Below are 18,215 nucleotides of genomic sequence, written 5' to 3' on the forward strand. Positions count from 1 at the left end.
CAGTACTATCGTCCACATGTATGGCGGTGTTACTGGTACTTTCCACACTTCTGAGTACTAATGTTCACATGGATGGCAGTTTTACTGGTACTGTCGTTGCACATCAGTACTAACATCCTCATTGATGGCAGTGTTACTGGTACTGTTGTTGTACATCAGTACTAACGTCCATATGGATGGTAGTGTTACTGGTACTGTCCACACATCTCAGTAGTAACGTCCAGATGGATGGTAGTCTTACTGGTAATGTCCACACATCTCAGTACTATCGTCCACATGGATGACGTATCACTAGTACGTACTGTCCACACATCTCAGTACTACTCACGTCTGCAAGGCTGGTAGTGTTACTGGTACTGTCCACACATCTCAGTACTAACGTTCACATGGATGACAGTGTTACTGGTACTGTCGTTGTACATCAGTACTAACGTTCACATGGTTGGCAGTATTACTGGTACTGTCTACACATCTCAGTACTAACGTTCACATGGATGGCAGCGTTACTGGTACTGTCCACAAATCTCAGTACTAACGTTCACATGGAGGGCAGTGTTACTGGTAATGCGTTGTATATGTTGAGGAAGGTGATGATGTACTGTTCGCGGCTGACATACCTAACGGGTGAGATATAAAAAAGTAGACCCGAAGATCGATTCTCCTTTGCAGGACGGGCTTTAGCTTAACCTTGCCAAATAAATAATGTGTGCAAGAAAACAGATTCCATTGTTTTTACATGCAATACTATAGCTTGAACTTTTTTGTTTGATAAGTTTTGTATCCATCCTTTTAATTTTCGTCAATTTGTAATTAGGATAATTACTACAACTAAACGAAAATATTCTAGCCAATGTGACTTTTTTCAATCAGATATTGATCTTAATTCTATTTTAGAACAAGAATTATAATTAATTCCAAATTCAATTTTCTTTTTCTAATTATTAATATGGCATACCTCATTTTCCATTCAATGTTTTTATGAAACCCTAGTATTAATTATGGGTATGGGTAGAGGTCAAGTTTCTACCCATCTCTAGGACATTTCTTGCTACATGTATGACAATTCAAATTAACTAGAGTAAAACGACTTTTTTTTAATCCGTTGCTACGTTTTATCTTGTATACAAGTAAAACTAGCACACACATAAATATTACAAAGAATAACTTAAATAAAAATCCATTACATCAAATGTTTTGAGAGACGGACAAACACACACACAAACACACACACCTAAAAACCTGCCCATAATGGATCGACCATAGATTGGTGTGCGAATTTCGGTTCCACACCATTACTGTTCTTTTAATTTAAGAAGACATGTCATTATTTGTAAAGTTTTGGGAAAGGTTTACATATCAGAAAGATAAGAAATATTGAATCAAAGAGTCCCAAAGAAATCGACCTAAAATGGCGTCAATGCAGTACGTAGTTATTGCACTTTTGGTGCGCATTCGATTATTTTGTTGTGTCAACTGAAACATTTTTGATCCAAATTGGAGGTCAGTAATTAATATGTTAAACGATCTACAAAATACTATTAACATTCAAAATGAACGAATTTCCCTGTTAGAAAAGCAAAGGGACATGCCAAACATGGGATCATTGGAAGAACTACAGAGGATTGTTACTGCTCAAAACAAACGCATTTCGTCTTTGGAGAGGCGAGTCTATGACTTAGAAGAGATCATTATTAGCCAATCCAAAGCATCTGAATCTCAAGCAAATATCACAAGCCATAAGCAACCTAAAATTTCTGTTTACCAACAAATACGTCATCAACATCCTAGGACCAGTTTTAATTTGTTTAAACCTCCAAACGTTTTCCAAGGGAAAGAAGGAATAGCTTCAAAAATATCTGCATCAAGATTTACAAAAGACCCAAAGTGTGAAAAATTAATAAGGAGAGGTTTAAACTGATTGTCATATTGCGAAACATTGCCAGTATATGAAATGCTACATTTTGCCTATAACAAAATCTAATTTATTCTGAAATATACATATTATCCATTGCTTTATTTCTTTTGCTTGATTTAAATTTTAAATACAGTAATATAAATATAGTAACTAAATAATAACACATTTGGTGTTTTGTGCTTCAGGAAGACTTCTTGCTCCGTTGACAACGCCTACAATCCTTCCATCTTCAAGCAATACCGTGGCGTTCTATGCGTACTTGTCCAAAACAATTCCTGCTTTCGTTGGCCATCACATCATTACATTCGATGTAATGATAACAAACGTTGGGAATGGATACCATCCCCATACAGGGATATTCATTGCACCCCGAGCTGGAATCTACGTTTTCGCATGGACAGTAAGAATGTTTGGGACGTCTTTCCACACAACAGAATTGGTAGTCAACAGCAATGTTGTTGGGGCAGTTTATCTAAATCCAGCCTCAAATATTGATGGTAGTGTTTCAAATGTTGTTGTACACGTTTATAAAGGAGATGATGTTTACATAAGAACAGGGGACGACAGGAACTCAGGAAACAAAGAAAGCTATTCCTGGGGCCGATCCTCCTTTTCTGGTTGGATGCTGCCATAGTCAGGCCAATTTAGCTCTGATTTTGAGTCGTCTTCTTACAAATCTTCCAAATATATATTTTTCATTTCTTGAGTGTCATTTCTTTCAACCTTACCGGTAGGCTTTTTCTGTACATGTTTTATTTATTCCCTGTTTAGACAGGAAGGAATAAAATTGAAAATGTTAACTTGTTGAGATAAATTCAGCAGAGAATATTCGAATATTTCATTCTTTAGTTTTGTAATTTATTTCTTTTTTGAGAAGTTGTAGAAATACACTTTTTTACTTTACATTAAGTCTGCAAATAAATACTGTAAAAAGAATCCCATAAACTGTTCTATTTATTGCTCAGCAGAGTCACTCATGTGATTTATATTCATATTTACTGCCATAGCTTGTTGAACATTTTTTGCTTATCATAAACTTTTGAACCAGCAAATTCTATGGGACAAGAGGACGATAAATTTAATTTTCATGGTTTTTGTCTCACTGGGATGGAAGGCAATGTATTCTTCCAAAATCTTTAATATTACTCTACTGATTTTTCACTGTATCAGAGTAAATCGATATATTTTGTTGATTCCATGAGAATCACCGTAAAACACTGATTCCCTATAAAAAAGGTGAGTCAGTTTAATTTGATGAACTGAAACACACCTATTTGGAAGAACTAGCATTTCTTTTTGCTTATTGATACATTGTAATTTATAGACCATTGATTCAAATTGGAAGATCTTTTACTGAATTAATCTATTTCATCCCCATTTATATTATGCGTAATCAATACATGTATTTCCATTGCACCTCTTATAACTGCACTGCGTATAAAATAGATGAACAGTTATAGGTTTTGAAAATGATTTGATGATATCAGTATATTAAAACAGTTAAAGTAAATCATTTTGGGAGTCAGCAAGATTCCAGTTCCCCTCAAGCAAGACTATTTCCCTCAGCTGCACTTCAGGAAATATGTTACCTGAAGGCTTTGCAATTTAAGAAATTTGAAACTGTCCACAACAAATAATCGATAAAAAGCACCCATTTCTGCTTGTTTTTAACGTTGTTTAATATACTAGGACACATATGGAGGACAAGATTTTTGTTAGACGTCTCTGAAGCGACTGTATTGTTACCAGGTATAGTCTCAACGTGAGAGAGTGTTTCAGCTCCATCTTCCTGTCAGTTGAGCATTTGAACACAATATAAACAGGTCTTGACGATTTCCAAATATGGAAGTCAAGAACGATAATCGAACGTTGCTATAAATGTACATCAAGTAAACGTATTTATTTTTCTGACCTTTTTCAACAAAAAATCTGTAGAAGTAAGATGAAAACTTTTGAAGAATAAGATATTCCCCACATATTTACCGTGAACAACCTTGACATTTTTATCTCGGTAAAGAAAATACTACTGCATGATAGAATGTAATCGTTTAGTACGAAGATATAGATCACACCAGCAAGTTCCTATCAAGTTCAATTATAACATTTACCAGAATATATTATATGTTGGTAAATATAATTTTGCTTAGCCGTCCGATTTTCATCGACAATGCTTAAATTCCATGTGTATAGATCAACTCACACAAGTGTTTATTGTATGGACTATACATATATAGTTTTAAATTATCACGGGTTTCATGAACGCCGAATACTAAGCTATGCAGACTTTAAATGGGCATAAGGAAAGGCGTGCAGATATGAAAGGCATCTCGATCCCGATGTCTTAACCATTTAATACAATTTCCATCTCTGTTTGTTGTTAAATAAGTCACGGTCCATGCATTAGAAAATAGCAAATAGCAATTTTTGTATTAAAATTAATAAACTGCTGTACACCTGTATCATTTCGTAAAAAATATTTATTTAAAACAAGAAAGAAAATGAAGTCAAGTATAAAATATTTTGTTTTAATTATATTGTTTTGAAATTAATTTCATTTTGCTTCAAAATATTTTTAGGAAATCCCCTTTCTCTTTTTCCTCTCGCTTATTATCTTTTATTGATATTGTCTGTATTTTTCATATGCCATGTAACGGCTTACCAATCCCCCCCCCCCCACACACACATACACATACACACACTGAAATACAAAATACGTTATCATCAACGCGATCGATAAAACGTTGTAGCCGTTTTTAAAGAGACTGTTCAAACTGATTTCATAATTAGCTTCAACAGCATTATAAGTATTGAGTATATGCATTGAAGAGCCTGTGTAACTCCCTCCTTTTCCCCTCCCCTCACTTTGGCGTCAGAATCAAATTAAAATTAGGGAGGGGGCTATTTGAAAGAGAGAAAAAATCAGCCCTGAGAAACCTTGAAAAACAAAAAAGTACTTAAATACTACTATGTGTATGTGTATATGTGTGTGTGTTGGGGGGGGGGGGGGGGGGTCGAACTTTTTTCATTGCCATTTTTTTTTCAAAAAATAGTACTACCACTTACTCTTCTTTGACTGCAATACAACGTGCCTGTTGAAGGTGGGGAGGGGGGCATATCCTATACCCTCAATGTTCAATGCATATATTATGTCTATCTTTGCAAAAAAGTGGGGGGGGCCGCCCTCCCCAAACCCAGTTCCGACGTCTGTCCCTCACTGTGTGCATGCCTCACCATGTACACACACAAAATTTGATAAGTTAAACGTCTTTTGACTTTCATTCATTAACATCATTTGTGGCTTGATATAAAAACCATTTCATAATACGGTATTCAACTTTCTTTTTATGCAAAGAATAAAGTAATTATGGCTAAAAATTTCCAAAATAATACATCTTATTTTGCTAAGCCTACATGTACTTGTCCATTGTGCTAATTTTCTTTGGCCGAGATCGAGAACAGTGTGCACAAATTATAGAATTGAAGAGAAGGAACTGCTTCAATGTAGCCAAGAAAAAAATCACACATTAAAGAAAAATTACAATGATAAAATATCTCAGTTTTTCAGAGCTTTGTTCACTATAAACTTGATCATGTTCAATTCCCAAGCTCCTTGAAACCATGGATACGCAAAGGCGTCGGCGCCGAGGTGGGGGGGGTTAATCCCCCCTCCCACTTTTTTTTTTGCAAAGATAGTATTTGCTTCCGCCGCCCATGATACGGCTATCGACCTACAATTTAGGGAGTTCATTCAAATCGCCCCAGAATTACCAGCTATTCAATTTTTTTTTTTTTTGGGGGGGGGGGGGGGGCCGGACTATGACCATCAAATATCTGATAATGAATGGCATATAAGATGATAAAAAAGGAAAAGGAGGATGGACATTTTCAGTGAATCACCCATACACATTTGTTTTGCCCTACAATGTATGGTTAAATCTTTCCCAGTTAATGTACAACTATATGTATTTACAATTTACAAGTTTGAGTTTAAGAGGTTTAACTGTATATATAATTATATCTGTATTATTGGAGATATGTCGTGTTGTTGTAAATGTTAATTCGAGAATGAACAATGAATACCCTAATATTGAGAAAGAGAGAGAGAGCGAGAGAGAATGAGAGAGCGAGAGAGAGAGGTGAATCTACAAATATTTTCGAACTATTTTTTTTACAAATTTAAATTAAAAAAAACATACTTGTTTTTCGAATTTTATTTTTTAAACTTTTACCCACCCACTCCTCCCCATAAACAGGATGCATAAGGCATGCACAGCAACTGATATGTTTTTATTAAAAATATCACACTACATATCATTTCTTAGTTAATGAGGTTAAAAACCAAACATGAAACGATGGAAATGTAACCAGATGGTTTAAGCATCGGGATCGAGATGCCTCTCATACCTCGATACGTATACGGATACGGATACTTATACGGATACGTCAGATAGAACAATCTCTAATAATAATAATAATGATAATAATAAAGACTTATATCTATTCGATAAGATTTTTTATGTCGGGCTCTAAAAACTGAAAATTTATCGTATTTATATCAAATTCTTAACGTAAGTTAAACTTTAGGATTGCTACCTCCAAGTGACAGATTTTTTTATCCCACTTAAAACGTATTCTAAGCCTTCAAGTCGTGTTTGTTTACGGTAGAATTGTCATAAATATTATATTATTCCCAAATGCAGATAAAGTTTACAAAAACTTTGTTCTTAAAAAGTCTTTTGAGCAAAAAACTTAAAAACCAAGTGTTTTATTTATTTTCTCATGGGTTTGTCTAAATGCTGTTATCTGATTGGTCAGAGGGACTACCGCCTTGTTTTATCTGTGTATTAATAGCGATTCACGGTTATCGTTCTTGACTTCCTTATTTGGAAATCGTCCAGACCTGATAAAGGATACACGAGTTTTACCAGTTATAATATAAATATTTTCAGAGAGCCTTACGATAAACGTATTACATGTAGGGATGTGAAGAAAGAGAAATATTATTAGAAAGAGAAATATTATTAGAAGGTGAATAAGTGCGCTATTTAAAGTGACTAAATGATTATCGTTAACAGAAATTCGACATTTTGTAACTAACTGTTAAAAATTAAATTTTAAAGAAGCAATGCCTGTAAAGTATTTAAAAATATAAGAAATAAATACATGCAAAAAATCAGTACTAGTCTCAATATTACATGTTTTTTAGAAAGGGTTAAACACGGGCTGTGGAAAAAGGAAAATAATTGGAGAAGGCGAATAACGGCATATTTCTAAAGGGCTAAGTGATTATTCAGATATTTCACATTTTATATCATGTACTTATTGAATTTTAGTGAAGCAATGTGAAAGAAGTATTTAAAATTAAAAATAAAACACTTACATGCATAAAGGGCATTCTGACTGAAATAATTTATAGAAAAGGTTACGATATGCTTATCAAATTTTCTCCTTGTGACTTGTGACCTAGATAACGCATTTGAGGTGAGCACTATTAACAAAGGACCAGCCTTGAAATGCAGACGGGATTTTTCCTTTTTATATTGGTCCAATTCCTCTATCTCCCTGTTTATGGTCATGTTGGGGTAACATTTAGTACCAATACAGACTTGAAGACGGTGATGGAGAAATTAGAGGAACTCCAGACGACCGTACACCTTCAAAGTGATCGCATTTCTCAGTTAGAGAAACAGAACCGAAACTTGGAAAGACTGATTGCCACCGATCTCCACAACAACGACAACAAGCATGAGGAACGGATTTCCATTCTAGAGAAACAGTACTTGTGTTTAGAAGAACGTTTGAAAAAACAATCTAAGAACATTACATCTGTGAAAACGCTTGAGAGGACCACTATGAAAAAGATGTCCGGGTTATTGAGTAGACAAAACGTCCAAGAAAAACTGTACAGAAATCTGAAGGATCGACTTCAAAATTTGATGCACTCCCAAGAAGAAAAGTCCTTTTTCGCTAAGGCCCTCACGCAGCACAAAGAAAGCTTGATAAGAAAAGGTAAAATGCCATCGTTACATCATATTTATATCATTTTAAGAAAATTTTAGTTTCTATTAACTGTATTTATTTCTTTTTCAGAGCGATTGCTTACTCCTGTGACAACTACTGCTTCACTTAGCAACATTGTCGCTTTCTACGCGTATTTCTCAAAGAATGTTCTGTCTCCCGGCCTGCATCATATCCTTACATTTGATAACGTAATCACCAATACTGGAAATGCGTATCATTCCCACGCCGGTACCTTCATAGCCCCCCGATCTGGTCTTTACGTGTTTACGTGGACTATCAGAATATATGGAACATCATACCACTCAACAGAACTGATGGTTAATGATAATGCCGTTGGGTCGACATATCTTAATCCAGTTAATACTATAGATGGCAGTGTTACCGGTACTGTCGTGGTACATGTTGACCAGGGAGATGACGTTCTGGTAAGAACTCGCGACTCGTATAACAATGGCCATATTAATAGCGATATTGTGGGAAAATCCTCTTTTGCAGGATGGGCTTTAGTTTGATACTTCCAAAATAAATATTTTTTTTCTTCTGTATCTTTTATCTAATTAAAGACATATTAGTATGGTGTATCTTGTTCCTTTAGTTTTACATAATACATGTTCCTCTTTTTAGAGAACTGGGCAGGTTTTTGTCTAAATCCGGCGAAAGCCTGTCCAACTTCTATAAAGAGAATAAATACATGAAACATACGGAAACTGTTAGCAGTGTGGCTATTTTTTTCAGTCATGGCTTGTATTGCTAAACACGTTGCTAAACTAAGGGCTCAAAATCCGTCCTTCAAATTTTATTTTTCCAATAGAAAAGAAATAGGAGTTGTAATGAAAATGCAAACAATTGCATTGTTGAAATTTATACAGTTTCATCTTTGACATTTTTGAAATGAATAAATAGAGGATGTTCAATGTTTTGTAGTTGAATATGGAATTTATTTCACGAGTGGGACAGGATTTTTGATATTTTCACGAGTGCGAAGCACGAGTGAAAATATCAAAAATCCTATCTCACGAGTGAAATAAATTCCATATTCAACTACAAAACATTGAATTTTCTGTTTATTACATTTTTAAAATAAAATTCTTTGATTTTTCCTTTGCCTCTGTCTTTTTGTTATACAGTCATAGGCTCGTGACGTCATAGTTGAGCGGTTGAGACGTCATAGCTATGTGAGGTGAAAACACTGTAAACATGGATTTAGCAACATATTTTTGGTAATTTTAACAGTTTTATTCGCTGCAAGAGTGGTTTATTTATTTTCATCTATCCTATATTAGGTCAAGGAAGATTTTTTTTACAGCAATCTTCGTTATGGGAAGGGAAATCGACAGTTTTTCCGCACTTCTGATATTCATCACACTGTGACAGGATATCATTTTGATATCCTTTCATAGTGTGAAAGGATATCATTTTTATTCAATGAATAAATTACAGTATTTCACGGGTAAAAATGTAATACTGATCATTTATCTCAGTTATACATATATTTGTCTCTCTTATCGCTCTTGATCAAGCTTATTGACTACATAACTGGTATTACAATAGATAGAACGTCTTCGCGAGATCTTTATTTTCGAAAGACAATGTGCTTGAGAAAATATTCTGGCGTATACATGTATGTAAAGATTATATAAGGTTTAATGCTTAACGACTAATCGTGAAAATGTTGTCTCAGCATTAGAAAGTCAATGTCTACCTCGAAAAATAAGGTTTACGAAAAATTAGTGATCTACAGCAATTTATAGAAATTGGCCTTACAACCATGAAAAGTGAAAATACCGTGGATCATTTTAATTAATGAGGACACTGTTTGTGTTTAACCAAATTTTGAATGAGTCGCAGGAAAGTTATTTCATGGGCAACATACTTAAGAAAGTATATAAATTCATAAGTAATGTTGACTCAAATATATAAGTATTCCCATGAATAATGATGACTTTTTAACCTCATGCATTTCCGTACATCACACGGTACTTTTACACTGTGGCAATCTCCTGGAATTCAAAGATATGAGAAAGAGAGAAACTGTCATTGGTTTTTGAGTATGGGACATTTAGTAAGACGTTGCAGAAAGTTCTTTCCTCCTGGCAAAATATATTAGTGGAATGCTTATTCTTGTGGGGTTTTTTGTTCCTTTGAAATATTTTCTGAGGTGTGTAAAATTGCTGTTGTCAGATTGGGTAGGGAAATATTTACGTGTCCATTGGGTGTATTTATAGCTATTTTCAGTTATCTTCCACATTTGGAAATCGTCCAGACCTGAAAAAGGATACTTTATTGAGATTGACTAGTGTAACCACCTATATTTCCTGCGAGCCATTGAGAGGAAAATCTAACCATAAACGTATTGCCTGTACGAATTCGAAAGGAAACAAGAGGCCACGGGCCCAGATATCACGGGAGTATCATGGTACAACATTCCAACAATTAAACTGGGTTCGTGTTTAAACTAGAAGCCATGAAATTCACAGTTTGCTTATCATAGCTATACACTAAGCATGCTTACTTTGGTTACTTAATACCCAGAGGCAGAGTAACAAAGAGAAAATACATTTCCACTTTTTAACCAGTTCTGCATCCAATCCCACAGGAACTACTGATTTGGGAAATTTTATGATAAATTTTACCGGATAGGTAAAAAATTTAGCGAGACGCAAATTTAGCGATTTGTGCTTAAAAATTGGTATTTTATTTTTGCGAGATGTAATTTTAGAGATTTTAAAACACTCACAGAAGCTATTACAAATAAATCGCGATTAATTTTTAGCGTTATACAATTTTAGCAATATTGGCATATATTGCTTATAAGGTATTTCATCATAAATGATTGATTAATACCAAAGAGCAGATTTCAAAGCATTAATTTTTTTTCAGGCTATCAGTACCCCTCATCCATGAGCGCTAAAATAAACTATTTTGCAAGAGGCACCTTTCTTCATCAAAAACATGTATTTAGATCATTGGCAATACCAAGGAGCAAAGGATTTTTTTTCAAAAATTCCTCCATTTTTACTATACAGTCATTAGAACTTTGCCATACCACTAAAACCCCTAACCCGACGGCCATGAAATTCACAAATTTAGAGGAAGCTTGCTTCTTCATAATAACTATTTATATGTACATAGTTCATTGGTTTAATACCTAGGAACAGACAAAAACGATTTTTAAAGAATTTATGAATTCATGCATTTTTACTACATATTCAATAGAGCCCCACCGAAACACCAGAACCCTTGATCATGGGGCCATGAAATGAACAATTTAGGAAGAGGCAACCCTATTTAATTTCACTATGGATTGGCTAGTTTGTTTTAAAAATTACTCAGAAACACAGAAGTTATTTTTAAAGAAGAATTTATGTATTTTCACAATCAGTCAATAGCGCCCCGGCCTTACACCGGAACTACCAACCCAGGGGCATAAAATTCACAATTTTGAAAGAGGCATTCTTGCTCGTTATAACTATGAACCTAGATATTTTGTTTAATTTCCTGGAGCAATGAAGAATTTAAGATTTTCAAAGAATTAATGCATTTCTACCATGTAATCAATCGAGCCCTCCCCTAACACCAGAACCCCACACCAGGGGTCATGAATTTTATAATTTTGGAAGAGACATTTTTGCTCATCATGACTATGTACTTGGTTAGGTTATTTAATGCTCAGGAGAAGAGAAAATTTTCAAAGAAATAATGCATTTTCTCATTTAATCTATTTAGCCCAATCCTAGCACTAGAATTTTTGGCCTTGGGGCCATGAATTTCAATTTTGGTAGAGGACTCAATGCTGATCATGCTAACAGTTTGGCTGCTTGATGTCCAGGAGTAATTTAAAGATTGCATTAATTTAAGTGGTTCTAGCCATCCCTCAGAGACATCCCCCGGGGGTGGGGGTGGGGGGTGGTCAAGCACCATGAAAATCACAATTTTTGTTCCCCTTCACCCATAAATGCTTTATGCCAAAATTGGTTGAAATTGGTTGGGCGGTTGAAGAGAAGATGCTGAGAATTTTCAAATGTTAACGCACAAAACATGACACACAACGCAAAACGCACAACTATGGTCGATAACAGATAGCAATATAGGTCACCTGCGTTTACTAAGGTGACCTAAAAATATTAGAGAAGGCGGACAAGGGCAAATTTCCAATGCCTAAATGATTATCCTTAATAGATATATGTATTTAACATTTTATAACTGATTACATGATAAATTTTAATGATTTAATGTCAAAGCAAAGAAGTTTTCAAAATTAAAATGAAATACATATATGCAAAGAAGCATTCTGACTAAAATAATTTATAGAATAGAAATGGTAATGATTTGCTTATCAGTTCTTTTCCTTGTGGTTAAAGTCACCTTGATAAAACATGAAGTGAGCACTATAACAAAGGACTAGCCTTGAAATGCAGACGGGTTGATTCCTTATCTTATTGATCCAATTCTTCTATCTCCCTGTTAAAGGCCATGTTATGGGAAACATTTGGTACCAATATAGATTTGAAGGCGGTGATAGAGAAATTAGAGGAACTCCAGACGACCGTACAAGTGATCGCATTTCTCCGTTAGAGAAGAAGAACATAAACCTTGAAAAACTTATAACACCGACCTCCACAACAGAGAGAACAAGCAAGATGAACAAAAAAAAGATATCCTTGTTACTGAGTAGACAGAATATCCAAGAAAAACAATACAGAGATCTAAAGAATCGACTTTGGAATTTGATACACTTACAGGGGGAAAATTCCTAATTTACTAAAGCCTTCACACAAAGCAAATAGAGTTTGATAAGAAAAGGAAATTTAAGGTTAATGACAATGCATCCTGCAAGCTTCACATTATAAACAATATTCATTGGAATTATATTTGCTCTTTACTGCACTTTTCTACACTGCAATTGCTTGCTCCTGTGACATCTCCAGCATCACATGGCAACATTGTTGCTTTCTATGCTTATTTATCGAAGAGTGTTCTATCTCCAAGTGCACATCACATCCTAACATTTGATAACGTAATCAAAAACGTCGGAAATGCCTTTCATTCCCACACAGGTACCTTCATAGCCCCCTGATCTGGTCTATACGTGTTTATGTGGACTATCAGAATGTATGGTGCATCATATCACTCAACAGACTTTTTGGTCAATAACAATGTCGTTGGGTCGACGTATCTAAATTCAGCTAGTACCATAGATGGCAGTGTTACCGGTACTGTCGAGGTGCATGTTGACCCAGGGGACGACGTTTTTCTAAGAACTGCTGAAACATACAACCATGGTAACATTTTCAGTGACTTTATTGGAAGATCATCATTTGCAGGATGGATTTTAGATTAAACTTCTTTAAACTCTGATTAATTTCTTTTCTGTTGTTTTTGTGAAATTTTTGCCTTTTCCGTTAACAGAATTTTTAGTAGCTTTCAGTTCTAGATTTTAATTTTGATAAGGATATGCAACTGTTTTATTGTTCGAATTAGGTGAGAACTGATAAATTTGTATTGAATATCAGTTTTTTTGATTAGGAGTTTTATTACAAAGATCCAGACCCAGAAGTATTGGCATATACTGTTTTAGCATGATGGCTTCACACGACAATAGTGTCAATTTTTTACTGAATATGTAATGAATAAGGTTACTTTCGTACCAACGAAAACTGAAACCAGCATTTCTTCTTTAAAATTTAGTTTTTAGTAGTTAGGTACAAAATGTTGAATATCCGTTAATGATAACCAGCTATCCACTTCAGATTGTTTACTGTGCCATTCATGGTAGCTCAGTCGGTAGAGCGTTCCCTCTTTGATCGGGAGGTCGTGAATCTCGGCTGCAATTGACATAAGTCGAAAAAAAATTGATAGCAACTGTTCCTTTGCCATGCGCTCACCATGCGCTCACCACTTTGAATTGAAAGTTGCGGGTCCTTCGGATGAGACCTCATAAAAAAACATCCCTCACTGCTCAATGGCCCTGAGTGCCAAGTAAAGATCAAAATTTGAAGTCCTTCAGCGGTAGCTATAGAGTTATGGCAAGGGTTCTATATGAGTGGACAGTTCTCTAATGAGTAACTCTGTTCGTATCATGTGAAACAGCATACATGTACAATCAATCAATCCATCTCCAAGTGCGCACAACATTCTTACATTTGATAAGGCTATCGCCAATAATGGAAATGCCTTCTATCACCACTCTGGATCATTTATACCCCCCCCCCACCCCCGATCCGGTCTTAATGTGTTTATTTGGACTTTGCTATTGTTTGGAACAGCATACTACACAAAAGAACCCTTGGCAACAATGATAATGTTGCCGGGTCAACATATCTTCACTTCATTTTAATGATTACAGTATCACTAGTACTTTTGAAGTATTTCTTGACCAGGAGGTGATGATCTAGTAAGAACTCTGGACTTGTATAACGCTGGTGATATAATTAGCTGATGTGAAGGTAAAAAAGTGTTTTGCAGGATAGACTAAAGCTTAACATCACCTAATAAATGAATCTTACCTTCTATAGAATGTATTTCTTTTAATTTATCGACATGCTTACTCAGTCGGATTTGTTCATTTGTTTGTTCTTTAACGTCCCGATCGATAATTTTCCACTCATATGAAGACGCCAAAACTGGCCGGTGGACTCAGTGACTTGGGACTCAGGGCCATTGAGCAAATGAGAGGTCTTTTTCTTATCAAAACCTATTACAAAACGCGTACTTTTTTTTGGTTTTTTTTTTGGTCTCATCCAAAGGACCAGTTTCCACGACTAACAGTTCGATTCGAATCCGTGAGGTAAAGATTTACTAATCACTCGGCGACTCTACGGCAGATATTCATATCACTGCGCGGAATCAGGCGGTAGAACGCTATTTCCGTAATCATAAGGCCCCTTTGATCGAATCCTGGCCACCACTGACTTAATGCTAGGTCTATTTGAAGCCCTCCACCATTATATTGAGAAAATTCTATGTGAGTGAAAGGTTCTCGATTAAAACGTAAAATAATTCACAATCAATCAATCAATCTCTTTTAATTTCAAAAGAATATAAATCACTGTAAGTACTTTTTTCCGCGTGGTATTAATTTACGCGGTCACAAATTTTCCGCGGAAATTTGTCCAAGCGTACTTAATGTAAATGTAAAGCATTTAGTGACGGTCTAAGAAATCCGCGTTATTTTCTACCCGCGGATTAAACAGAAATTGAGATTCCGCGGAATTATGATCCCGTGGGAGAAAGTACGTCTACAGTATATCATTATATTTGAGCATATAAAGAATGCTGCAGACAGTGTGATCTTTTTCACGCTTATGTACCCCTACTAATGTTATTGTTCACGTTCACGTGGTTTCGGTTGTCCCATTCAAAGGTTGTAGAATAGAACGGGTTTACAAATAAATTGGCAGTATACAGTATATTTTACATTACTTTCAAATGAAAGTACAATAAACAACAACACATCATTTGGACATAGCAACGACACAAAGTAGCTTTTTTTGTACAGTGTACATAACATATGCAAAATATGAAAATCAATTTGTATATACATGTTTATGTTGGATTGAATAAATCATGATAAAATTTGAACTTTATCGTGTTCTACGTGTCGTCCTAAACTGGCATTTAAACCACTATTTACCTTTTATATAGCCTTGCTAACGAGACTGGTTCTAAAGAACCAAGTGATATTTACCAGATATTCGAATGCAAAACCTTGTAATTCCGAAAAAAGCAATTCATTATCACACCAAGTATAGAAATTGACTTCTGTCTAATTCGTTCCTCAAACGAAAGAAATCATATTTTTTTAATAGTTTGTTTCTTTTGAAAACATAATCTATCGAAGATGTTTTTCCAGACCTCTCTGAAATATGCACATATAATTTATAAAGAAAAAAATCATGACATTATATCTAAATTTATGTACTGAATAATTTTAGCAAAATACATAGAGCGCTTATTTTTAGTTTATAAGACCATTATTTAAATTCATGGCGACAATGGTTGAATTAAAATAAGTAGTAGGAACGTTATTTCATGGGTAAAGGTATTCTATAAACTGCGAATAAATGTGGAGTACCCCAACAGCGGATAATTAGAACTTCAATTTTCAAAATTTACGTTAATAACAAGTTTATGGTCTTGTGTCCATGCCCCGGAATCATAAGTTCTATTTTGCTTAAGTCAAAATATTTATCGTGTAGAAATCAAACAGTCCACAAAATCAATCTGATTAAAACCAGCCCCATCTCCTTTCACTCGTCAGGCGAGTGAAAAGAGAAGGCAGGCTGGTTTCAATCAGACTGTCCACAAAATAATTATCATTATTGCACTACGGAAATGCTTTTACAAATAAAGATGAGAATTGATTAGCATCTTTTAAGGTCGATTGCAAATTTGACTGAAGTCGTCCTTTTCTGATGTTAGTGTAAGCGGAACTGTAGTGGTGCATGTTAACCAGGGAGATGATGTTCTTCTAAGAACTGGTGATGCACACAACAATGGAAACATAATAAGTAACCATTTCGGAAAATCATCTTTTGCAGGATGGGCTTTGGCATAAAGGCAACAATTTAAAATAAAATGTGAATTATTTTGTTCTATTAGTAAAGAGGACAATATCACCATGCATATGCATGAACTGGTTACGGGGGGGGGGGGGTTGAGGTTTTGAGAGGACCTGACCGCTGCTGATTTTTTTTTTGGGGGGGGGGGGGTTCCTTTGCAGTAATCAGTATAGTTCATCGGCCGTTATCATGCCTAGTTTTACAATTTGTCAGTGTACCAGTTTTGTGTCCTTCGGGGACTCAAGTTATATTATTCTGGTGGTCATTTGCCGAGTTCGTCATTAAACGGTCATAGAATATTCTGTCAACCAAACATTGAGCCTTTTCTGACCTTTAGCATTCAATTTGTCCGGTCGGTCGTCATGAAGTCTATCAAATATACGATTCGTAAAAAGGGATTTCTTCGCCATATTCCATTATTCGCTCGTTATATCTGAGGTCCTTTATTAAAGCCGCATACTTAGTCACTGTTCAGTGTAATCAGTTGTCATCGGTAAAGACGGGCGTATGCTACCCAGTGCTCAGTAAAGAAAAAATATAGTGTATTTCCTTTACGGTAAAATCAGTAAAACTCCGAGGAAACTTACAACAGTTGCACAGGTAAGTGCAGTATAGAAACAAATACATTCAAAAATATGTAACTGCAATTGAATGCATAAATAAATGCAATACCTGATAACTTGTACGAACACGTGTTGCCATTCCACTACAAAACCCATGACAATAAAGCAGTCGGATGTAACGAATGTGGAATCAAATTAAAATGTGCCTATTTACGAGTCGTGCTCAGCTTTAAGTCGGTCAAAAGTGCGACTGGTCATGGCAGTCTTTTTACAAAACTTTCTAACCCCAAAAATAACCGTATCTCAGAAGCTGTGACCGCGGCAATGCAGGAGGAATGCATTAGAGTAACAGAAAATAGAAGTTCTAGAAATATTCAGAATCGTGTTGTTAGACCTGTCTACAGAGTTAATGACTCTGTGAAATTTGATGCTAAACCTCAGATACACCCCGCGCAAAACAGTGAAGTACAAAGTAATGAAGCTGCACGGAGAATAAAGAAATGTTACGAATGTAACTCAACACAACACTTGTACAGAGACTGTCCTAAGAAGAAAAATGTAAATGACAGTAGACTGCAAAAACCTTTAAACCTGAAAGTGTCGAGGCAGTAGGCCATGCATCGGCACAGGAGTTTGTAAAGCGGCCTTGTATAGGTAACCAGCAACCCCGGGATACTGCGGACGTTGTTAGTAAGGGAAATGTTACTGTATCAACGCAGACTGTTGTTGCTGAGAATATGCACTTGAATTATGACTCTAAGGATGTTGAAACTGGGGACTTTGTAGAGATTCAAGGGAAGTCCGGTATGAAGTTAGATGGTTTAGTTGAGGGCACGCCAGTAGAGTGGAAATTAGACACGGGTGCAATAAATACGATCATTACAGAGGATACTTATCTTAGCATCCTTCCAGAACACCGACCTGTACTTGAGCGCGTTAAGAAAATATTCCATACAGCCGATGGCAGGAGGTTAAAGGTTATGGGAACAACGAAAATGTTACTTTCATTTAAAAGTTTTCAAGTGATTTTCCGTGTATTTGTTGGAGAAGTTAAAAGTAACTTATTAGGACAAGACTTTATCACCAGGTTTCAGTGCCAATGGAATTATACATCTAATCTGTGTACCCTGAAATCACAAAATGAGGAAATTATGC

The 18,215-nt window shown here is 35.4% G+C and overlaps 2 protein-coding genes across 2 annotated transcripts; both read left to right on the plus strand.

Moving 5' to 3' along the window:
- The first annotated feature begins 1,450 nt into the window (after positions 1-1,450).
- On the plus strand, positions 1,451-2,549 carry LOC134253181 (uncharacterized). Its single transcript, XM_062735694.1, has 2 exons — positions 1,451-1,907; positions 2,101-2,549. Exons 1-2 carry the CDS (start codon positions 1,514-1,516, stop codon positions 2,547-2,549), a joined length of 843 nt encoding a protein of 280 aa, XP_062591678.1. The 5' UTR covers positions 1,451-1,513.
- Positions 2,550-7,388: 4,839 nt separating this feature from the next.
- Positions 7,389-8,455, plus strand: LOC134253182 (uncharacterized). Its single transcript, XM_062735695.1, has 2 exons — positions 7,389-7,924; positions 8,006-8,455. The coding sequence occupies exons 1-2, from the start codon at positions 7,429-7,431 to the stop codon at positions 8,446-8,448; spliced, it is 939 nt and encodes a 312-aa protein (XP_062591679.1). The 5' UTR covers positions 7,389-7,428; the 3' UTR covers positions 8,449-8,455.
- Positions 8,456-18,215: the final 9,760 nt, after the last annotated feature.

This window comes from Saccostrea cucullata, unplaced genomic scaffold (genome assembly GCF_032062105.1).
Source record: "Saccostrea cucullata isolate Sc308-1 unplaced genomic scaffold, CSIRO_AGI_Scuc_v1 ctg1425, whole genome shotgun sequence".
Taxonomy (NCBI): Eukaryota; Metazoa; Mollusca; class Bivalvia; order Ostreida; family Ostreidae; genus Saccostrea; species Saccostrea cuccullata.